The 25,552-nt window shown below is 38.6% G+C and overlaps 1 protein-coding gene across 1 annotated transcript in view; it reads right to left on the minus strand.

The window, feature by feature from the left end:
* The window catches only part of PKHD1 (PKHD1 ciliary IPT domain containing fibrocystin/polyductin), a 445,700-nt gene that overhangs the window by 28,268 nt on the left and 391,880 nt on the right, over positions 1-25,552 (minus strand). The window contains exons 60-62 of the mRNA XM_068960604.1: positions 13,583-14,597; positions 2,089-2,224; positions 1,179-1,266 (exon numbers count right to left, since the gene is read on the minus strand). Coding sequence (XP_068816705.1) covers positions 1,179-1,266; positions 2,089-2,224; positions 13,583-14,597 — 1,239 coding nt within the window. The remainder of the gene's footprint in view (positions 1-1,178; positions 1,267-2,088; positions 2,225-13,582; positions 14,598-25,552) is intronic.

Here is a 25,552-nt window from a genome sequence, read left to right on the forward strand (position 1 = left end):
GTAAATGGCCAACTGCTGCTGCTGCTGCTGCTAAGTCGCTTCAGTCGTGTCCAACTCTGTGCGATCCCATAGATCGCAGCCCCCCAGGCTCCCTCGTCCCTGGGATTCTCCAGGCAAGAACACTGGAGTGGGTTGCCATTTCCTTCTCCAATGCATGAAAGTGAAAAGGGAAAGGGAAGTCGCTCAGTCGGGTCCAACTCTTAGCAAACCCATGGACTGCAGCCTACCAGGCTCCTCCACCCATGGGATTTTCCAGGCAAGAGTCACAGGCATATGCAAAGATGCTCAACATCACTAGTCATCAGGGAAATACATATCAAAACCACAATGAGATATCATCTCACACCTAATAGGACAGCTATTTTCAAAAAGGCCAAAAGACAGCCAAGTTTTGGTTTCTAGCAAGTTTCTAGGAGAAATTAGAATTCTCAAGCACTTTGAATGATAATGCAAAATGGTGTAGCCTTTATGGAAAAGAATATCAAGGTGCCTCACAAAATTAAAACTAGAAATACCACATGATCCATCAGGCACACTTCTGGGTATTTATCCAAAATAATTAAAAGCAGGATCTCAAAGAGGTATCCCCATTTTTGTTTCAGTGCTATTTATATTAGCCAAGATGTGGAAATAGTCTAAATGCTCAACAACAGATGAAAAAAAAAAATATATATATATATATACACACCCACACACATATATATAGGCTTCCCCGGTGGCTCAGATGGTAAAGAATCTGCTTGCAATGCAGGAGACCCAAGTTTGATCCCTGGGTTGGGAAGACCCCCTGGAGAAGGGAATTCCATGGACAGGGGAGCCTGGAGAGCTGCACTCTATATGGTTGAAAAGAGTCAGACATGATTGAGTGACTAACACTTTCACACACACACACACCACACACACACACACACACACACACACACACACACACACACACACATGCTACAGGTATGACAAAAATGCTTACCATACCTGCAAGGCAGATGGCTCCTTAAACATTTCCTGTCACTGTACTTTTTAGAAGACACTGGCATTGTACACTGGTGGTGGAATTTTTTTTTTCCTCCAAATTATCAAAGATACTGAGTATTAGTGACTTTGTTACGAATCCCCAGTGGTTGCAAACATTTTTGGGCAGATGCATTTATAGCGGGTCTCTGAATGTCACAAGTACCTACCTCTCAGCACAGAATCTAATGTCCCTTCCAGGGAAACCGAAATGACCCAAGGCTCTGACGGGGGCCCCAAGGACTCTACTCTCCGATTCTGGGGGAAAACAAAAAAGGAAAAATAGGACTCAGAAGAGAATTTTGTGAAGTTAATCAAAAAAGAAGAGGATTCGGAGAGAATCTTTCATATACGACACATTCATGAGGATAAGCAAAGGAAAAAATAATAAAATAAATAAAATAATAAATATTCTTTGCCATGTTAAGAATATATCAAATAATTGTATCGTGAGAAGGGAGATTATTGCAAGAAAATTTGGGGCAGGGCAATGAAGAGGACAAAGGAAAGCTAAGTTTACAGAAAAGGAGACTGACACTGCTTGCTGAAGGTTAATAAGATAGGAATCCACCCATGACATTAGTAAGTATAGAAAAGACAAAATCCAAGGACTTGGACACTGAAATTAGAATGAAGCATACAGAAGCCTCTTATTGATATTATACTTAACCACATACAGGAGAAATCACTTAAAATAACATAGAACTATAATGTAATGGCATAAATGCCTTCACCAGCATATGAAATGACTTCTTCAGATATAGATCCAGCACTTTGGGAAGGATAGATTTCTGAGAAGACACCTGAGACCTACTGTAAGAATTTGTTTGGAGTGAAAAAGTATTTGAATTCTACTCTTATCCATACTCATATTCTGGACTTTTTACAGAAAGTAGAAGGAAAGCAAGCTGTGCAATGGAAGGAAAATAATGAAAGTAGTTAGATGTTCTAAGTGCACCAACTGTCACAGGGTGGGTGTTCTGTACACGTGTATTACGATGATGACGGAGTCTGAAACATGCTCTGAATACAATATGGTACCCGGCTCCAAGTAAAGATTGTTACCTGTGCACAAAGTACCTGCTTATCCAGAAAAACAAGCTGTGGTTGTATTGTGAGTTCTTTTCCCACTTCTCCATCTGAAGGCTGGACGAGGACTGAAAGACTATAAGGCCGAATATATATCAAGTTCCCAGTTTTGAAACTGCTTGTATTTCTAGCACATGTTAAAAAAAAGAAAAGAATCCATGCCTCAGATTTCAGATATCATACCACTGTAGTAGCTATTTTTCATGATACACTGTTAACTAGTGAAAAGGTTTGCCTTTGTTTCTAGAAACTAAATAATACACTGTATAGCAAACGTGAACTTACAGCCAAAGAATAATTATTTATTTACTTTATATGTTTGCTTTGCCATAGGAAATGATGAAATAGGTGTCTGAGGGGTGGGGTGGGAGAACATATATTATGAACTTAGATTTAATCACAATTTATTAACTCCAAAAAATCTCAGTAAGGCATCATATCAGACTAAAACACTTAGAAGGTGGGGATATTTTGTAAGTATGCTAATAAACCAGATTTCCCCCAAAAGGATCAGATTTTAGTGCCTTTCCATTTTCCATGGTATAAATACATTCATCCTGGTTGATTCTGTGGGTACCAAGATGATATCACCACAAAGAATTGGGAAGAGATGCCTGGGAACAACCTCCCCACACAACTGCTTCACAAAGACTCAGTTCCGTTCAGTTCAGTTCTGTCGCTCAGCTATGTCTGACTCTTTGTGACCCCATGGACTGCAGCATGCCAGGCTTTTCTCTCCATCACCAACTCCCAGAGCTTGCTCAAACTCATGTCCATCAAGTTGATGATGCCATCCAACCATCTCATCCTCTGTCGTCCCCTTCTCCTCCCGTCTCCAATCTTTCCCAGCATCAGGGTCTTTTCTGATGAGTCAGCTCTTCACATCAGGTGGCCAAAGTATTGGAGCTTCAGCTTCCAATGAATATTCAGGACTGATTTCCTTAAGGACTGACTGGTTTGGTCTCCTTGCAGTCCAAGGGACTCTCAAGAGTCTTCTCCAACACCACAATTCAAAAGCATCAATTCTTCGGCACTCGGCTTTCTCTATGGTCCGACTCTCACATCCATATACGACTATTGGAAAATCCATAGCTTTAACTAGATGGACCTTTGTTGGCAAAGTAATGTCTTTGCTTTCTAATATGCTGTCTAGGTTGGTCATAGCTTTTCTTCCAAGGAGCAAAGACTATCTCATTTAATCTCACAACAACCCTTTTGTATGCATAGTCTTCACAAGATGCTTGCACAAAATAGAATCAGTAACTGTAGAATCCATTGATTAATTGATTTCAATTGAATGAAGCCCTCAGGGAGAAAAATACTTCTTTTTAATTAATATACACTGAGCACTTACCCCGTACAGGTACTATTCTCTGCATTCCACCTATAAATTCATTGTATCTTTAAAATGACACAATGACAGACACTTTTATTTACACATGAAGAAACTGAGGTCCAAAAAGACTTAAGTAGTTTGCCAAAGGTTTTAGAGACAGTAAGTGTATGACCAAAGTTTAGAGCTATATTGTTTTTTACCTCTTTTGAGCACATTAATTGCTGATGTGACTTAGCAATAAAACGGAATAATTATAAATAAAATAGTTACATAATTCATGATATCTCAAAGCATCTTTTCCCAGAGCTTTGGAATTTTTGAAGACCAAGATAGCTTTATTAAATGAACATTATAGGTTATATACCTATTGTCCCATTAAACCTATTGTGTATTATGCATCAGAGGCATGCAATAGAGTTTTAACATTTAAATGGAGATATATAGACATCATTTATCACATATATTACCCTAGTATAGGATAATAGATTACTCTCAAAATATCCTAACTCAGGTCTAACAAAACTTGGATTAAAAAAAAAAAAAGGTAGTCTACCCATCTTCAATTAAATGCTTGTGAGTCAACTACTTTATTTCCTATTTTTTTTCTTATGTGGGGAGATAAAATATTCATTTTACATGGATGGTGTATGTGAGGCAAAGGTGACAATTAGTTCTCAGAAGAGGAACAGTGGAAGAACAAATACGGAAGATCAAAAACTATTTAGTTTCTCTAGGGAACAATTTCCCTCTCCCTGGAGAATCCTGGAGAATGGGGGGTAGGGCATGTGTGGTCCTACAAACCCCTTTGGTCACCTACCAGCCAAGACCATGACCATCACTCACTAGGAATTCAATATGCACTAGTCTGATCATTATTTATTACTTTGCTTAGCCACAATGGGTAAGGGTCTTAAAAAAAAATTAAATCAGATTTTTAAAATACACGCTATTCATTCCATGGCTCCCAGGTTATTGGAAAATTCTACACTGTTCCCAAATTCTATTTCTTCCCTTGCCTTTTCTTAAATGCTTTCTGATGCAGGACAGGATGCAGGCTGGCTGTGTAGGTTAAAAAAGCCAAAAGACTCCATCCAAGATCCTGACATAAGTACATTGATGTCTAGAGACAGAGGGATGGGAACCAACTGCCTGAACACTTGCTAAAAGGCCTGTCCCTGACACATTTTTAAGTTTATTGTGAGCAAACATCTCTGATTAAATGTAAACAGCATCCCACTGGAGGTCAGAGACTTGCAGCTACAGCATATCCCAAGGTAATACCACTTTAAGCTTCACATAAACTCTTAAGCAGTTTCTAACCTAAAACCTGACCGTAGGTGGTACAGTTTTTTACGATATGTTATAATAGTGCAATAAATCTGTTAGCTTAAAATCGAATCTCCGTGGCCTTTTAGAGAAATCATCATTAAATGCAGGGTCTTGTTAATGATGCCATCGAAGTGAAATTGTTTAATCTGCTAGGGGGGTGAAAGGTCACCAAATGAATTTTTTATAATACATCAACTTGACACGCAATAGGGAAAACTGTAATAGATAAAAGCAAAAGAAAAGGGCACTGTCTTCTTCTGATAGGTCAATAGCAGCCAAGAGAGTCACTCATCCACTTTCCTTTCACGATGGGGCTCCTTTTGCATTTAATATGGACACCCAATTAATACCCCAGCACCACAGACAACCTCATTTTAGGTGACTTATAGCAATTTCTCCCCCTTCCCTGAAATGAAAGTGATCACAATACATCATAGCATTGTGCGAATTAACGTTAATTGATTCAAGTTACCAAGCAATGATGGGCCACTTATATAATCTAGGCGTTATTGGGTGCTAGAAGGGATGGAGGGAAGATTAGATTCCAGTGTCCGTTGCTGTGACGACGGGAGTCACCTGATGCCTTGTTAGACAGTTGTAAGGTTCTATTGCTGGCCCCAGTGGGGTCGTCAGTAAACTGGAGTGATGTCCAAACATCATTATACGCTGCTCCGATATTAAAGCAAAGGGATTAGCAACTTATTGCAAGCAACCTGGATTTGTCATTGTGCTGTCGTTATCCAATTTCCAACCACTAATGTGACTGTAGCCTGCAGGCAGAAGGACCTACAGCCAAACTTTAAAAAATGGGGGAGGAAAGTTCCCTCCAATCCACCCAGTTTTAACCACTATTTAACAGGTTCCAATACCAGTCAGGTATGTGGAATAATTTTTTTCCCTTCAATTCTTTGGTGCAAGCTAAAAGAGAAAGACCAGGAAAACACAGAAATGTTCCAGTTCAGAGATTACCACTATTCACTTCGACTCTTGGTTTTCAATCTGCCAGATCTGAAACGCATACCCTACAGAAGAGGGGACTGTCTCTATGTGCACGGTAAGCCGAGCAGACAAATAAATAAATCCTATTGGTGCAGGTTGGCTCTGGGAGGTGAGGAAGGTGAGGGCATTGGAAGTACTTCGTCACTTCCTCTTCAACCTCTGTCCCCTCAAAGTTACTGAGTCAGGTTCCTCTAAAAGAGTTTCATGTTTTGATTAAATGTTTAAGGATGTCCTGAGCATTTTTAATCATTCTTATTTTAAATGGGCTACATAGGGGCAGAATCTATAATATATGCTGTGAGGGAACTTCAATTACGAAGGAGTTTGTGAAATTCTATACTCTGTAAGAAGAAAGCATGTCCCTTCCACTACATACAAACATTGTTCTAAGCACTATGAGATATGCAGAGATAAATACACCATCACCTTGGTCCCTCAGGAGCATTCTTCCAAAGAGTCTGTAAGGCAAGGATGACTTTCCTGGCATCTTCAGAGCTGACACATACCATTTTATTTATATTTCATAGTCCTCATGCTCCCTATTAAACCTAGCTAAATGCCCTTAGCAGTTATCCACTCCTAAGAGGGAAAAAAATGTCTTATGATCTCATGTTTTCTTTCTGGCACTACAACATAGTGGTTCAAAACTTAGCACACTGTAAGCATCCAATACGTGTTATCATAGTAACACTATGACCCATCGGTACCCACCATGCACTTCCTCTGCTCTTAGGTCATTAAATGCCCGTGGAAACCACCACCTATCTTGGACTGGCCAATCTCCAGTTCTGATGCACACTTGAACATTTACCAAGTCCAAGCTCACTCTAGGACGATAAGCCAAAGAATTCAAGAGACAAGGTGTTGAGGCAAGGAAGAGACTTTAATCGGGGAGCTGGCAGACTGAGATGGCAGGCTAGTGCCTCAAAATAACCATCTTTGGGGGGTCTGGATGCCAGGTTCTTTTATAGATTAGAGGTGAGAAAGCAAAATAAAAAGGCCATTAATCTTGCAAACATTTCCTAGAATGGCAAGCCTCAGGCAGGGGATATGTTACTTTTTCCTCCCTGCCTTCCACAGGTGGACAGGCTTCTGAACAAAGGCACTTTAGTTTAACAGTCAGGCAGAGGGGCAGGATACTCTGAGGCAAACCATTCTGTATGATTAAAATAACTGAAGCAACAAAAAGCAAGGCAAAGAAACAGTTCCAACGTGGAGTCAGAACTGGCTTCCTTCTTGCAACATAACCGGTACACTTACTGCTATGCTCTAATACTTATTATTAAACTCCTATGGATCTGTGGAATTTTTCATTTCAAACTGAGATTTGAGTAACTCTAGGCATACGTTGCCTTGCGCCAGGTGCATACAAAGACACAAAATAAACATGGTACATCTTTCAACAGGATCAATCAGGGGTCAAAATCTAACTATTTTCGTTGGAAAATCATTTAAAATGATATTTTTAAATAAACTTAGCATGACTATCTTATTTGAAATAGTGGAAATTCTGAATACATATTTTGAGATTATACACAAATATTTAAAATTTACTACTTGTAATAGGGTGTTGTAGCAGTCATAGTCTGAAGAGGAAAACAAACCACTCAACCTAAGCAGTACACTGCTCAGGTACCTGGGAACATGAAAAATAGTAAGTTGAAACCTTGACTAGCTAATGAATATTATAAAGTATACTAATTTTATGAAAACTAATGAATATTATAACAAATATATAATACTTAATGAATATTATAATATTATAATGAATATTATAAAGTATACTAGTTTTATGAAAAACTAATGCTTAAGCAGGTCCATATTGAATCAATGATTTCCATGTAGTAGGTGCAGAATAATGAGATTTTAATACACATACTCTTATTAGATAGTAGTTATGTAAATATTTATTTTCCCTATCTATTAATTTTAAAATGTCTAGATTTTTATAAAAGCCATATAATTTTCTGGACATAATAACTATTCAGTTAATGTTTGGGAAATTAAAAACCATTCAAATGTAAGTTCTCATGAGTATTATATTTAGCTACAACTTCACCATCTGTACACATCTTAAATTACTCTATTGGAAGTTAGTACAGTTCAATTTTGGGATTAGAACTACATGTACATATGGGTGGAAAACTACTGGATGCAGATAAGTCAACAGAAATAATGGGTTAAAATTCACCTCCTGTTTATAAGGAAGATAGCAGAAAAAATATAAACTGCAGAAGTAGAATCAAAGATTTAGTGGTCTGGGGCTATTTAGTATAAGAACAAGGGTCCCTAAGGGCATCACTGCAGAAACAGGGCTGTGAAACAAATGATAGCCTTAATGATGACCATGAATCATCAATAAAAATGTGATAGGTCTACATTATTTTCTATTTAATAAGACTGGATAATATATGTATTCTTTTTTGTTCAAGAGATGAAGCCTTTTTAAAAATGTAGTGATGAAAAACAATTTTTAATTAAATGAAAAGTTTACTTATGCAGAGCATCTCATTTCCCCACAAACCCACGTATATAAAATACCGTTATGATAATTTTGCCACCCACCTCACTCAACAAAGCAGTGAATTTGTATTGCAGTAAAGAGAAGAAATGGTGCAGAAACACCCCTTAATGGCAAAGCTGTAATTTTGCCAGGAGGCGGGAAAGAGACAGACTGGCAGAACGGGTATCCTTTCCAGGATGAGCATTCTGCCAGTCTTGAGAAGAACATCCTCCTATAATGACAGGAAGAGTCTGTCCTTGCATACTCCAAACAGCTGTTTCCCAGAAAGCAGGGGCCCAGGCGGCAGGGAGAGGCTGCACAAGAGAAGATGCTAAATGAGCCTGAGTGTCACCAATAGACTCGCGTCACCAACTGCCTCTCCTAGTTTCCTTGTCTATTCAAGTCAGCTTGATAAAGGACTTCTTTTACAGGATGAGAAAACTTAAAAAGCTACTAATGTGATGGATACAAAAACACACAGATACACACAGCCACGGACCCATGTTCACCATCCCTGTAGCTGACTTTAGGGCCCAAGGTTCATGGCAATATCATAAACAAAGAGCTTTATGTGAGATAGCATATTAGTTTTCTATGGCTGTGTAACAAAACTCCACAAATTTTCGTGGTTTAAAATATCACAAATTTATGATCTTCCGGTTGTGGGTCAAGAGTTCACACAGGCTTGGCTCTGATCTCTGCCTAAGAATCCACTTCCAAACTCATTCTGATTGTTCACAGAATTCATTGCCTTGTAGCCATGGAATAGAGGTCCCTGTTTCCTTGCCGGCCATCAGCCAAGGTCCACTTTCTACTTATAAAGTCGGTCTGATTTTTTTTTCTCGTATGGTGCTTTCCATCCTAAAAGTAGCGACACTTCAATTCCTTCTCACATTTAGAATCTTTTTTGCTTTCCTCTTCTGCCTTATTCTGCTACAGCAGGAGAAAACTCTCCTCCCTTCAGGGCTCCTGTGTTAAAACGGCCCCACCCTGATTATCCTGGGTATTTTATCTTAAGGCCAACGATGCCACATAACATACTGTGTTCATGGAAATGCTATGTGATCATATCTGTAGGTTCCCAGGACTAGGACTGTCATTTCAGAATTCTGCCAACCACAAATAGCTTTAGCATTTCAATAGCTAAACTTCCATAAAAGATACAGATATATTTATATATATCATATGACAAAACACATTACTTAGAGGTTGTTTTTTGTTGTGTTGTTGTTAATGAAGTAGGAGAAGGGTGGGGAAAAGAAAAGACAAGAGGGAAAGAAATTCAAGAGAGCAAAAATCAACTTTCGACTGCCAGGATTCCAGATAAAAGGTAGAATATAAAAATAAGACACCAGTGGGAAACCCCAAGTTTAAAAAGGGCAGGTTGAATATGTTTATCTCCGTTTCCTCTACTCCACTGAAATTACTTAAAAGAACAAAAGTGAATAAAAATGGTGTAAATCCACAAGGATGAAGAAGGCAGGAGAGGAGAGAGAAACCAACAATAAAGGTTAACAAAGTTTTGGAAAATGGAAAACAGGCTCATGGCACTGACTTAGCCATGTGGAAGACACTTAAATCTAGATGCCTCTAGAGGAGGATAAAGATCAGCAGAGGCCAATTCACTGTGTATTATTTAATTAAAAAATAGCACTCCATTTCTCCCCACAAGGCAGAAGTTGATAGCTTTTTGAAAGCAGGTAGTACTCCTCTTGGTAAGTAAATGTCTGATATGCCCTCAGTTTGTTGAAATACATGCAATTCCATTAAATTAACAAGAGTGAATCTTTCACGAACATCCTAAATGTTTCCACTGAAAGGTCTATGTCCTCAGACTAATTTCTGCAATCTCAAGGTCAAGTCACTAGCTTGTCAATGACTTTCCAATGAGTTCAGTGGAAGTCCCAGTTGACACTGATCAAAGCTGAAAGAAACAGGGCTGGCCTTGGGACCTGCACAAGGCTTCAGGGTTGTTTACCATACTGTGCAATTCTTAGGACCATGGGAAAACTTGCTAGTTCTCATTAAATCCCTTAGGACGTGGCATTTCTTATTCTGCAGCAATTTATTCAGATATACTTCAGAAGCAGTCTTTCCTAAGCTTCAGAACATTTTTATTTTGCCTTATGTCTCAGAAACATCTCTTAAAATACTAAAGAAACTGAGAGAGATGGGGACTATAATACAACCAACAGAAAACTGATGTTATAAAATACATGTTCAGTAGTTTCTTATTAAATCAGAAATATCTGAGTCAAATGTGAAAGCATGATGGCTCTGATGGATGCTGGGCAATAAGAGTGATCTTTTCTCTGAAGCTTATGATGCGATGATGTTCCCTCACACATATGTACGCATACCTGCACTTGGGCTGGGTCCATGCTCTTTCCTGGGTTTCCTCTGCTTTACCGCTATTGTTTTTACTCTTTGACTTTACTCTCTTTCTAGTTAAAAGCTAAGTATTTACTGAGTCTTTTTTTATATAATATACAAATCAGGCATTTTGGAAGGATGACCTATTGAAAGCTCAGTACCATAAAATCTAAATAAAATTTAGCAGTGACCTGGTCCTAGAACTTCTTAGTCACCCATCCATAGAATATGCTCATAAGAACTCAGTGGGATCTAAATGAAATTGGGCTAAAGAAGATACATTTAAACATAAGCTAAGATACAGTAGTATCATTTTTTTTGAGATTCCTGATTTTTATATCACCATGCATAATACGATTATGTCAAAACAAGATGACTGATAAAATAGCCAAGATTTAATAGATTTTGAGCAGTTATGCAACTAGGAGTACTTTTTAATTCTAAGCTAGCAATTTCCAAAGCCCTTCAAATCAACTAGAATGAAAAAAAAACATTGCTTGAGTTTTCTTGTCATTTCTTCCATATAAGAAAGAGGAACACCAAATATAGGTAAAATATGATATAAAACACTAGCTAATTTTTCATTCACTTATATTGCTTTGTGTATAAAAAGGCAGTCAATGTATTTCTAGAATACTCCTTAAAATGTAAAGGTGTATCTTTTTATTTTACTTTTTATTTTATAAAGAATCCCATATCTACTGAAGACAGCTGTACAAAAGCAATTAATATCCATTAAATGCTAATTATTTATTTATTGTAACTACCACAAATGTAGTGAAAAAGCAGCAATAGAAAAATCTTTTAATAAAAGAATATGAATGCTCTAAAATTTCATCGAGTTATATTGTTCAGAATAATCGTATCTATTTCAGGGACCCAATATCAACTATATCAACTCAACATGTGCATGAGTTTGAGCTTATTTTTCAGTGGTGGTAGCAAACTTGCAGGGAGTCTATTTGCTTGACTCTCTTGAGTACTCTATAACCTCACAGCATGCATGTGTGAGATGGTTAGTCTATATATATTTCCCAAGCATTATGACAACTTCATATTGTCTCTCAGTCTGCGGTATCATCTCTGGTTCTTTTGTATCTGCCAAAAACGGAGTTTGGGACTCTAATAGTCTTGACCTCGTGACAGATGTCTTAGGTAAACTTGGACTGGACAGTTCATCTCTTGGGTATCACAACGTATAAATTTGAGAGTAATTTATATCTAACTTCCCTTATTATATATTTCATGTACTTCTTCATTTACTAGGCTCAGGGAAATATTCAGGTAGATTTACTTTTGAAATATGTAGTAAACATTAATCTGATAAAGAATTTCAAAATACAAGCTTATAGAGTCAGAATAACATAGCAAAAAGGATATTACAGATCTTACACAGATTTGTGCCATAAACATCAATCAGTTCAGTTCAGTCGCTCAGTCGTGTCCAACTCTTTGCGTCCCCATGAATCGCAGCACAACAGGCCTCCCTGTCCATCACCAACTCCCGGAGTTCACTCAGACTCATGTCCATCAAGTCAGTGATGCCCTCTAGCCACCTCATCCTTTGTCGTCCCCTTCTCCTCCTGCCCTCAATCCCACCCAGCATCAGAGTCTTTTCCAATGAGTCAACTCTTCGCATGAGGTGGCCAAAGTACTGGAGTTTCAACTTTAGCATCATTCCTTCCAAAGAAATCCCAGGGCTGATCTCCTTGCAGTCCAAGGGACTCTCAAGAGTCTTCTCCAACACCACAGTTCAAAAGCATCAATTCTTCAGTGGTCAGCCTTCTTCACAATCCAACTCTCACATCCATACATGACCACTGGAAAAACCATAGCCTTGACTAGACGGACCTTAGTCGGCAAAGTAATGTCTCTGCTTTTCAATATACTATCTAGGTTGGTCATAACTTTTATTCTGTTGGCAGCAATTATGATCTTGCCTCACACAATTTGACATCTTTTCAGGGATTTATAATCCTGTGAAGTGAAAATCACTCGGTCGTGTCCAACTCTTTGCGACCCCATGGACTGTACAGTCCATGGAATTCTCTAGGCCAAAATGCTGGAGTGGGTAGCCTTTCCCTTCTCCAGCAGATCTTCCTAACCCAGGAATCAAAACCAGGTCTCCCACACTGCAGGCAGATTCTTTACCAACTGAGCCACAAAGGAAAGCCCATATAAGTGAAAGCAGCTCAGTTGTGTCCAATTCTTTGAGACCCCAGTGACTATACAGTCCATGGAATTTTCCAGGCCAGAATACTGGAGTGGGTAGCCTTTCCCTTCTCCAGGGGATCTTCCTAACCCAGGGATTGAACCCAGGTTTCCTGCTTTGCAGGTGGATTCGTTACCAGCTGAGCCACAAGGGAAGCCCTTTATAATCCTAGGTTGAATAAAACACAAACAGAATCACTGTTTTAACTTAGTAAACTCCTAGTCATTTTTCCAAAATGTTCCTAAATATAAGTCCATTCCTCAGTCCCTACAGGCAGGATTTTTATCAGCCCCATGGGTATTCATGGGTTTTAACTCATGGCTCTATGGCATTGTGATAATGTTTTTGTCCCACAAGGCAAAGATCATATCTGTTTCACTTTAGCAACCCTAGAATCTAGCCACTGCTAAAATGCATCACATGATAAATGAATGAATAAACAAGTTGAAAACAAGTTGCCTTAGAAAAATCTTTCTGTCTATGCTTAAAATTTAAAGTACAAAAATATTAATATAACATCCACACTTACCTAGGAAAGAGAATAACCACAAAGACTCTAGATTTAATCATGAATTTTAAAATTGAGAATTTAAGTCTATAAATAGCTCTTGGCATTTTTATTCTTATCTTAAAAAGCAGACAGTTTATGTAATTCAGTGTAAATAGACTGACGTTTGCAATATGTATCAAAGAAATCAGCTCACATTTAGATGTTATTATAATTAGTACTTACCCATAGCCGATGACTCCCTTTGACTGAGTCACAAGTAAGGCCCCAATAGTCATATTCAGGAAACTTTCTAGTAATCCAGTCTGTTGAGCAATGATAACCTGGTGAGCCAAATTCTGTAATTTGTTACTTGATAAAGATGGAATCAGTCCAGCGTTCCTTACTGTTGGCAGATCACCAATTTCAATGACCATCACTTTTGAGATAGTTTCCATAGTGGTGGGGGGTAGGTCTCTATATGAGCTCATTTCTACCATGAGAGGTCTACGCTGACCTACTCGGTCATGACTGGTACAAGTCACAGTTGGGCAATTGCGCTTTCTCTTTGCTCTACTATCAGCCATGGCCTTTAAGGTTGCTTCATTTCCAGGCATCTGATGAATAAATCTGATTTGATCTTGGCTAATCTGCAAGAAGACAGTTAGTCTTTCAAGGATCACGATTTCCCAGCCTTTTTCTAGAACTGAAAACATCACATTGAGGGCCAAATGAATGGAAACACTTGACTGTATTTCAATGGGCTCCTCTCCTTGTAGGACAACATACAAGAGGTTATCTGTGATGCTGAAATAGTTGGAGCCAATAGACTCATTCAACAGTGAGGAAGTTGAATGAACTTGAGTAGGTGGAATGAATCTGTCTCCTAAGAAAACATATGGGCTCTGGAGTTCATGGTAGAATACAGCCAGGAGGAGCTTAGAGGTATTTTTGTTCCCCAACAGAAAAAAATGCAAAACATGAGGAGTCTGATCCACAAAGCAAACCTTGGTGATTTTCCTGGTGGGCACAATGGAATAGAAAGCAGATACAGACCTTGAAATGGAGCAGGGAGCACTGGCATTTATGCTACTAAAGGTGTCAACAAAACCACTAGTCACAGATACAACTGGATATAACTTCTGCATTGCCCAGGTGGTATCAGCACTGTCAAGAATTAAGATCACTTGGTCAGTCTGTTTGCATATATAGCCATTTATCAGGGGTCGGTAGGTGCATTTCTGCTCTTCTCTAAATGTGCCTATAAAATAAAGGGGGGAAAAAAGTGACTTAAGAACCACAGTCTCCCAAAGATGATTTCCAACCCATCATGCTCACCATCACCTGTAACCTCAGGAAACATTTACTGAATATTCAAGTGTACTAGATACTGAGAATGTAACAAAGTCTTGGGAAAAACATGGAAAGATACATATATTAAATAACAGGTCCTATGGCTTAGTGGGTAAAGAATCCTCCTGCAATGCAAGAGACACAGGAGAGGCAGGTTAAAAACCTGGGTCGGGAAGATCCCCTGGAGGAGGAAATGGCAACCCACTTCAGCATTCTTGCCTGGAAAATCCCATGGATAGAGGAGTCTGGCAGGCTATACAGTGCATGGGGCCACAAAGAGTTGGACATGACTGAGCAAGCAGCATGCTGTGTAATTTAAATGAATATGTTACATAAAATATTATTTAAAGTTAATAATGTATGTAATAGCTAAATGGTAAAAGTAAAGCAAAGTAACTAAGAAAAAGGAATAATCACTAAGGCCTCCAATAATGGAAAAACAATAGATGAGAAGGAGGCAATAATATTTGAGTCAATGGGAAAGAGGTAGATGGATTGAGGCAGCTGGGACAGAAATTTTACAAAAGTATATTAAAATTGCAAAGGTATATTGTGACCAGATTGTGAAAGAGTTTGGATGTCAGACTACATAATTTTATCAAGCTTTTTATTTCTCTAAACATGAAGAAAAAAGAAATGCAAAAGGAGGAAAAGAAGAAAGTAGTAATTTGGGAGTGTTGACATTAAACAGAGCTCAACTCCCTGATGGTAAAGAATCTACCTGCAATGTGGGAGACCTGGCTTCAATCCCTGGGTTGGGAAGATCCCCTGGAGGAGGGTATGGCAACCCATTCCAGTACTCTTGCCTGGAGAATTCCATGGACAGAGGAGCCTGGTGGGCTACAGTCTATAAGGTCACAAACTGAGCGACTTAGCAGAGCACAACTAAAGTATGACTGCACGTAATGAAAGCATTTGAAGAAACAGCATTATTCACTATTCCCACCACTTCTAATATTTCTGTGAACCTAAGGAGATCAGCCCTGGGATTTCTTTGGAAGGAATGATGCTAAAGCTGAAACTCCAGTACTTTGGCCAACTCATGAGAAGAGTTGACTCATTGGAAAAGACTCTGATGCTGGGAGGGATTGGGGACAGGAGGAGAAGGGGACAACAGAGGATGAGATGGCTGGATGGCATCACTGACTTGACGGACATGAGTCTGAGTGAACTCCGGGAGATGAATAGGGAGGCCTGGTGTGCTGCAATTCATGGGGTCGCAAAGAGTTGGACACGACTGAGCGACTGAACTGAACTGAACTGAACTGAGAGTTTGTTTTGTTCTGAATTCAAAAGTATATTTTATCTTCTAGCAAAGAGTTCCTCTGACTTCAACTTAATAGTCACAAAATTCTCTGGTATTGTTTCCTACATGTTTTAACTTGCCGTAGTACATGTTCATTTAAATAGCCTAAAGATTAGAACCAAAAACAACCCCAAATTATTACTAATGCAGGATGTACAGGAAACCAGTATAGCAAAGATTTACTGTAATAACATATAATGGAAAACAATTTCAAAAAATATATGTGTATATGTATAACTGAATCACCTTGCTGTGCACATGAAACATTGTAAGTCAACTATACTTCAATAAAATATATATATATATTAAGGAAAAATAAGCATAACAGCAAAATTCAATGAAACCAATAACAAACAAACAAAAAACTTAGATGAAATAGGCCGAATCCTTGAAAACTGACACAAAACCGAAAATTCTAATTGTTCCACCTCTTAAACAAATTGAATTTGCTAAATTAAATGCCAAACTATTAATTTATGTATAGATTTAATTGTAAAAATTTTTAAATGGTCACCATTACATAGAGTGTGTTTGACTTATCTTCAGAAACATGGGAAAAGTATTAAGAAAGTTAACTAATTGCATGACCTTAATAATCATGGAAGTTCTTCTTTGAGACTATGATACACCGATCGCTATTACTGTTATCCCCTCTTCAAACGAGACAGTTAGGTAGCCTTCCCCCATGGAAGATCCTTGGATCACTCTAGTTCCTCTTTTCTAAACCTACTGCTTACTTTTCTTCTTTCTAAACACTTTTTTCAGCCATGCTGATGCCATTGATGAATTGTTTACATTCTATCGAGCTTCATAGATCTCTGACTTTTTCCTTTCTGCTTCTCATCCAGCAGTTACAAGGTATTTTAAAGTGACCCCTGTATATTGCTAAATTCTTGGAATTGTCCCTGAACAAAATACTTAGTCTCTTAGTTGATATGATTTTCAATCATTCTCTGCTACTAATTATATGTACTTTGATAAATTACATAAACACTAGGAACCAATGTTCTTAAGGGGTCATTTCTCAAGGCCTAAGATGCAAGGAGAACTCTTAAGAGTTCCTTGGACTGCAAGGAGATCCAACCAGTCCATTCTGAAGGAGATCAGTCCTGGGTGTTCTTTGGAAAGAATGATGCTAAAGCTGAAACTCCAGTACTTTGGCCACCTCATGCGAAGAGTTGACTCATTGGAAAAGACTCTGATGCTGGGAGGGATTGGGGGCAGGAGGAGAAGGGGACGACAGAGGATGAGATGGCTGGATGGCATCACCAACTCGATGGACATGAGTTTGAGTGAACTCCGGGAGTTGGTGATGGACAGTGAGGCCTGGCGTGCTGCGATTCATGGGGTCACAAAGAGTTGGACACGATTGAGTGACTGAACTGAACTGAAGACTATATCTCATATTTTAATATCATAGGGCTTACTTAACATCCTACGTCAAACACAGTAGAAACTCGTTAATGTGTATTAGTTGACTGATACATAATGTCCTTTTCAAAACTCCTATTCTTCAAATAACTTATCTATTCTTTCCAGGTGTCTAGTTATAAGTTATTATTCTGTAACTTGAGTACAATTTAAGCCAACTCATCACAATAACAGAGGATACCACAAAAGTGTACTGAGAGAATTGCCCCTTGAATTAATGTTAATATTTGAGAGCTCAATATTATGAGAGAGCCAATTATTTCACATGAAACCATAGAGTGGAATTACAGTCGATTATAAGAATCTTCTGTTCTTGAATCAGGTAACTGATTTGTCCACAAAATAATTTCTGTTATGACAAAGCATTTTTTCTCAGCTTGTTCATTAATTCATTAAACAAGTGGAGGAAGGGCATAAAAGCTTGGATAAGCCTATAAATGAATCAGGGAAGACATGTTCTGGAGACATGTAGAGTCTCCAGTAGGTAATATGTAGTGGTAGACCTGGGATAATGACTGGGGCAAGCAGGAATCTTAAGGAAAACACATTGCATCTTTATACTCTGGCATGGAATATATATAGTGGCACAGAAACTATCAGAGGGGTCCTGAAGGTTTGCATATAATTTTGTCAATGGGAGACTCTGATTAATTGATTCAACAGGTTTTAGATGGTGGTTTTTCCATGGTTGTTGCAAATAATCTATAATGTTTCCTTGGGAGAGTTTCAGATAAAGAAATATCTGACAGAAAGTCCATAGACTCATAAGAGTGGTACCTGGAAGGGGGACAGAATCAAACAGGGATTAGAATGCCAAGTGGTAGAAATGGCCCCACTTCAAAGATACCTCTAAGCTATAAGGCTTGTGATTCTTCCTTCTTTCTTTCCTCCCTCCATCCCTTATTTTCTTCCCTTCTTCTTTTCCTAGCCACCTTTACCTAAAACTTATTGACGAGTTTAATTATTCATAGTTTATAGACAGTAAAACTGACTCACAGAAATTATGATTCACACAATTACTTAGTAACAGTCATGAGAAGAAGAACATCTTTAAAGTTCTACCTATGCTTTTGACAAAATAGCATGGAATCCAAATCATTCATTTGGGGATTGTATTTAGATGTGGTGTCAGCTGGGATGATTAACCCTTTAGGAGGCATATTGTGTGGCCAGGGGTTCTCTTTACACAGTCTATTGACAGAAAGGTTTTTGGGTTTTGGTTCTCTTTACACAGTCTATTGACAGAGGGGTTTTTGGTTATTTGTCAAATCATGCATTTGTTGAGATTCCATTTGCTTTTTTCATATTACCGCTTGACCTTTAAAAAATTTTAGCATCCCTCAAGTATAAACATAGAGTCACAAATTTAACAAAGGCAACAGCCTAAAGATTATTGGCAAGTAAGTTTTAAGTTTTATAGCCAAACTTGGAATCTTGGTGTTCATAAATGAGAAATTTCATTTTTATTTCTCCAAAACTTACCAATGACTAAAAGATGGTGGTTTGTAGCCCACCATCCATTTTCCTACCTCATCTAGCTCATCTTCAGAATTAATCAATTCCAGTATTTTATTTTTGAGATGAGGCAAAAAATCAAGCACAGGAAAGCACTAGGGTTCCAAAGTTGCTAAGCGGATGTAGGTCTTTTTATTAAAATGGAGTATGATATAATTTCTCTACAGTGTTGTATTTGTTTCTGCTATATAATGAAGAGTGAATTGGCTATAAGTATACATATATCCCCTCCCTCCTGCACCTCCCTCCCATCCCTCCCGTCTCACCCCTCTAAGTTATCACAGAGCTCCCTGTGCTGCGGAGCACATTCCCACTAACTTCACTGTGGGAGAGAACTGACATGAACCCCTTAGGAGAAGAGCATGCATACAGCCAGATGCAGTCACATCCCCTCGCACAGCCTGCAGCACTCACAGGGACAGTCCTGCTCCCTTTCTAAACAGCATTCCATCTTTTCTTTCCCTGGGTTTCTCTCTCCTGCCTCTTTCCACTGGTGAAGGATTTCATTTTGAGTGATGATTCTCTTTCTCACTTGTTTTTGTCTGTTCTTTTCCCACTTCTCCAAATGGCCTTAGCTGCCAGTCACAATTTTTGTGGTCTGCAATTCTGATCACTTTTAAATGAAACCCATGCTGGCTTTGGTAATCATAATGTCATTTACAATTTACCACTAAACACGTTTATTCGGTTAGTAGCACACTGGAGAAAGAGAACTCCATATGAACTCACCGTGAAAGGCCTAATCTGATTATTTCCTCATGAAAATCCAGGCAGGGGTGCTTGTAAGAAAAGCTAAGAGAAGAAGGGTGGAAAAAAAAAAAAAAAGGTCTGTCCACAGCTGACTTTCATAATCAATGTGAATAGATAAAGTGACCCAGTCTGTCAGGGGCAGCCAAACAGTCACCCCAGGGCATTCCTCTCCAGAAGGCAAGGATGGACAGGACTTAATAAATGCTGAGTGACCAGTGAGTATTGGCTCCGCATCTGCTATTGAATTCAAGATGGGCAAGACCAGTGATCAAGTCCAGAAGCTCCCCTCTAAATGGAAAAAATTAGATGAAGCAGGTTGTACGTGTGTGTGCAGGTGTGCACACAAGCACTAGTTTTGTGTGTACTCTAACATCCTAAAATACTCTAGACATACAACATACTCTGTCCACCTTTCCCTAGATTGGAAACCATAGACCGGAAAACCTAGAAAGGAGGGTATTAGGTATGCCTGGCAGAGGAAGAAGCAGAGGAGAAAGCGGGTGAGTATGTATGAGAGTGTGTGTGTGTGTGTGTGTGTGTGCACGCACAAGCGCATGCACACACACACTCAGGTTGCTTCCAGGGTTCTAACAAATATTAACTTTGTGTCAATATTTGTCCTTCCTGTCGTGAAATGAGGATTTTCCACCTCATTTCACGTTTGAAAAGAAAATATGCCAAAGGGGTTGTCTTTGCTAGGAAAAAAAAAAATTAAAAGAAAAGGGGAAAAAAAAAGAAACAACTTCTATCCTTTATTTAGAAAAATGGATCAGAAGGAAAGAAAAAAGTATGTTTAAAATAAATGTTTTGACTCAAAGGCACATAGAATCTTTCCATCTTCCCCTTTTCAACAAAAGAGAGAAATTTATATGTTTGAAATTGAATGAAATACATCAACATTAATGATTTTTTTCCTCGAGGTTAACACCACCATTTCCCTCAATAATTTTTTAGCCATTTTGTGATAGATTTCACAATTCATGGTACACTAAAGTATAGCAGATTTTGACAAAAACAAAATATATAATCATTCTCTTATTTTCAAGAAATGAAAAGAAATCATTTGCAACTCTTTTCTGTCAAACACCATTTACACCTCATTATTTCTAATTTAACAAATATAAATGGCCACAGATCAAAAAAAGTGAAGACAGGTTGAATTTATCCCCATTTATAAACCCTCAGGCTATGAGGAGTAAAATTCCAAAATATCAAAGCTGTGTTCCTAAATATAAAAAGGGAGTAACTGAAATCTTGCAAAGAAATATTAAAGAAGATATACATATTGATCATTTTAGAAATAATAGAGAAAAGCTGTCTATGTTTTTGAAATGGGGAATTCAAAATTAATACATTATTTTTTTAACCTCAAAAATAATGGGCGTATGTTACACTTGTAAAGTGAAGAGAAATTAAAAGTGATGTTCTTGTGAATAATGGATTCAATACAGATGACCAAAACACAACCTAGCTAATTTGGAATCTAGAATTATCAGTCTTAGAGTCTATTGTGTGCTCACAATATGGTATATACTTGCATACATATCCACATAGATAGTTAAGATTACTATAAGAAAATGTAATTTGGGAAACTTAAATTTCAATGAACTGGAACATTCAATGCATTCCAAATTTAGGTCCTGAGCTTCAAAATTAAGGCATTTGCAGGTTGCTTTTCATAAATTGCTAAGGTGGTTGCATTTGGGAGCGGGGTCTCCTCTGGCATCATTTTCAGTGAGGAAGACAATCTAATAGCTGGTGGTTGGCATGGCAAAGTAGCTCTGCATGCTCAGGAGTCACGAGAGGGTAGAACAGAGATGTCCAAGTGTGAAGACAGCTCTGAAGGACTGAAGATATTGCACAGGCACTATCTGTGGCAGGCTCTCAATGAGGCATACACATCCATGGGGCTAATGGGCTAACAGACTTCAGGAGCTATAGATTCTATGATCTGTACCCATTATATGAGCAATCTCACCAAAGTTCTTGAACTTGGGTCTGTTTTCCATGAGAATACATTTCCAAACTAATGTGAGAAAAATGGAAAACCACACAGGACCAACCGTTATATGAATGAAGCAAAGATGCTTGGAAGGCCTTCTGTAAAAGGTCCTTCTGTCTTTACTGAGTTTTCTTGATGAGTATTTTGAAATATTTGTTCCCTTTGTAGAAAAGTGTTACTTTGATCAGGAGATAAAGGTAAGTGATGAAGTGGTGATGAGATGAGGGAGAGGATTAGGTAGTATCAAATAGCCCTTTCTTCTGAATCAACCATTTTTACTTTTTTTAATAGAAAAGAAACCTTATTTTTGGTGATGAAAGTCCATTCAAACTCATTCTAGAGGACTATTTTATATGATTTCACTATGTAGAAATGTCTTTTTCTATATTTTCCTTGAAATAAGTGGCATAGAAAATATTTTTGCATTGTTATTATTATGCTGTATTATGATTTGACTTGCAAATATCAATAGGTATTGTCTCAATTATGATTTTTATTCACTAAATACTGCACTGAAAACAGCCAAGGTAAATGCAAATTCAGGAAGTTCAGTCTTGGGGGCGAGAGATCAGGTTTTCCAGTTAGAGAAATCTGCACTGCGTCCTGGTTCTGCCACCTTCTAGCTGCAAAACAACAGGCAAATTATGTAAGTATCCTCTCTCTGACTCAGTTCACTCCTTTGTAAATGTGATTGAGAATGGTTTCCAATCCATAGGTTGATGGACAGGGTCAAATGTAATGATGTATGTGCAGAGTCAGGAATGCAAACATACATCTTAGTCGCTCAGTCATGTCTGACTCTTTGCGATCCCATGGCCTGTAGCCCAATAAGCTCCTCTGTCCTTGGAGTGGGTTGCCATGCCCTCCTCCAGGGGATCTTCCCACCCCAGGGATCAAACCCAGGGCTCCCACACTGCAGGCGGATTCTTTACCATCTGAGTCACCAGGAAAGCCCATGAATATTGGATATGGCACCTCACTCCAGTACTCTTGCCTGGAAAATCCCATGGACAGAGCAGCCTGGTAGGCTGCAGTCCATGGGGTCGCGAAGAGTCGGACATGACTGAGCGACTTCACTTTCACTTTCAAGCATTGGAGAAGGAAATGGCAACCCACTCCAGTGTTCTTGCCTGGAGAATCCCAGGGACGGGGGAGCCTGGTGGGCTGCCATTTATGGGGTCGCACAGAGTCGGATACAACTGAAGTGACTTAGCAGCAACCCTTCTCCAGGGGATCTTACTGACCCAGGAATCGAACCAGGGTATCCTGCAATGCAGGTGGATTCTTTGCCAACTGAGAGTCAGGTATAAACACGTGCTAATAATTCATTCATCATAATTTAAATAGGAGCATTATTTTAAAATACTTTGCATTCTCCTTTTGCCTTTTTTGATGCTATCCTCATCTCCATCTAACAGCATTTACATCACAGGAGTCTAAAACAGCACTGTAAGTGTTGCAAGCATTCACAATAAAAGATCTTGAAAGAGATGAGTTAAAGGTGAAGAAAACACTAAAATGTGGACATAAGACTGTTCATTTTTAGAAAATATGGGCCAGAAAGATACACGTATACCCACATACATAAGTGTGTGGACACATGCACGCATACATGTCTCTAATCAAGACACTTATTTTTTCCCACTAATGAAAAAATAAAACCTGCAAAATTCCAGCTGGTTTCCATTTCATCTTATCTTTACTTTTCCCTTCATCCTTTTTGTAGTACTCTCCACCTCTCTCCCACCTATTATCACCACCTCCTATTTCTTTTCTGCTAGCAAACCTTGCCTGCCAGCTTTGAACAAAGTGATGTCCGTGTGTTAAAAAGGTAGGGACAGTCAAGAGCCCTCTTTACAAATACAATCCGGGTACACTCTCTCCCCAGAATGATAAACTTATCACCTCTCCAGTCCTTGGTGTGAAGCTGAAGCAGTAATTCTGTCGAATGCCAAAACTGAAATGGATGTAGCCGTGCCATGCCTAGCGCTGAGCTGTGGGTGTAATGAGATTTGAATGGGAAACCCCGGACACAATAAATCTGCACCATATGTGACCGTTTCCTGTGTCAGTTCCTTTCTCATAACCAGTGGAGACTTTTTTCCCTCTCATGACCCCACACCACGACTCTGAAATCTTTCATGGCTGCTTATGGGCCGCAGGCTTTTTCCAGCAGTTGTATAAATAAATGAATTTGACAGCAAACATCATAACAGTTAGCAGTAATGTGTGTTCGCCACAAGTGCCTATACTGCTCAGTGGAGAAATGGCAGAGGAAACAGCTTGTTTTGTTACCTAAACAAAACTAGTTTCATTTGACAAGTGGTGAAAGAATTAGTCAAATAAACCTGAAATCCACTGGGACTATTTTTGCCAATTCCTCCTGCCAGTGAAATGTTCCCAGCATCTCAATGCCCATGACTCATGAGAGATAAGTTGCCCCCCCACCGCCTTATTCTGAGATAAAGATCTGGGCTGGGAATACCAAACCTTTGGCAGATATTTTGTATTAATCTTCTTTGCAAGGCCAGACTGTCATGTGTGGGAACTCAAGTATGGCAAAGGGTTTTCAAGGAATCTTGTGGGAGACAAACCAAGGACAGTTAAGGTCAGAGGGAAGAGACAAACAATGATGACCCAGTTCACTGAGTACCACTGACTGACAGCAAAGAGTGCTTCCTTTTCATTCTAGAAAGAAAAATATCTACAGAGACCGTTACTGAAATAAATGGGGTTAACATGTTCCTTATCTCCACAGTCCCAATAAAGTGAAGTGGTCTCTCTTCAGTGAATCTGTGGTCAATTTAGATAAGTTCAGAAAGAGCACAGATTTTCCTCTATACATGGGTTAGTTGTTTATAAGTCCTTAAATTTTGCTCCGTCTCCACTGGCATCCCAGTGCTAATCCCCACGCTCCAGACGTAAAAGATGTTAGAGCAGCGTGGTTATTCTTACAAATGCTGGTTATTTATATGGATTCTGGTGCGAACTGCAGTGGTTCAAATTCTGACTTTGCTACTTATTCCTTGTGTGATATTAGGCAAGTAACAACTTCACTGTGCCTAAGTTTCCTCCTTTCCAAAGTGGGAAGAAAAATGGAATGGTTTCAAGCTCACAAGGCAGATGTGACAATCAAATGTATTTTAAAAGGCTCAGAACAATGCCTGGGACATAATAAGTGGTATTATTATCATCATCATTATTATTCCAAACAAAGAGACTTAGAAAGTAGTCTCTTTAGAAACACTAAAGCCTTTCTCCGTGACAACTTGACATTGGCATTTAATCTGAGAAATGAAATTTTGAAACATAGCACACCTTGAAGTCAATGACAATTAATTTCAGGATATAGTACCACACCACTTTACATAAAAATATCATCTGGACCTTGGACATAGTTCTTTTAGATGTAGGCTACTCTTTTTACGTGGTCCTCTTTGTCATGGTCAAGTAATCTTTGCTTTTAGGATCTTCTCATATTCAACATAAATATCAGTGAATAGGAGGATGAAATTTTAGGACTATCACCAACTCATGGATCCTGGTTCAAGCACCTGCTTTGCTATCTGGTTTTTTTTTTTTTAATCTTTTTGAAATGTAACTATTAACATGGATTATGAAGTGTTCTGCTCTCTGAGAATGTGCAAAAATGCCCTAAAATTATAGAAGTTATGAATTATAATCAACATGAGCAGATATTGTCATGTGTAGAGAGTCAGCTACCTATAAAATAGATTCCCAGTATCTCTGTTTTAACTGACATATCTGCCTGAGTATACATTTCTCTGCATCTAGTCAAACACTTCCTATGGAGAAAAGTCAGATATATTAATAAGTTGAACTGTGTAAAAATAAATGG

This window comes from Capricornis sumatraensis, chromosome 22, assembly GCF_032405125.1.
Source record: "Capricornis sumatraensis isolate serow.1 chromosome 22, serow.2, whole genome shotgun sequence".
Taxonomy (NCBI): domain Eukaryota; kingdom Metazoa; phylum Chordata; class Mammalia; order Artiodactyla; family Bovidae; genus Capricornis; species Capricornis sumatraensis.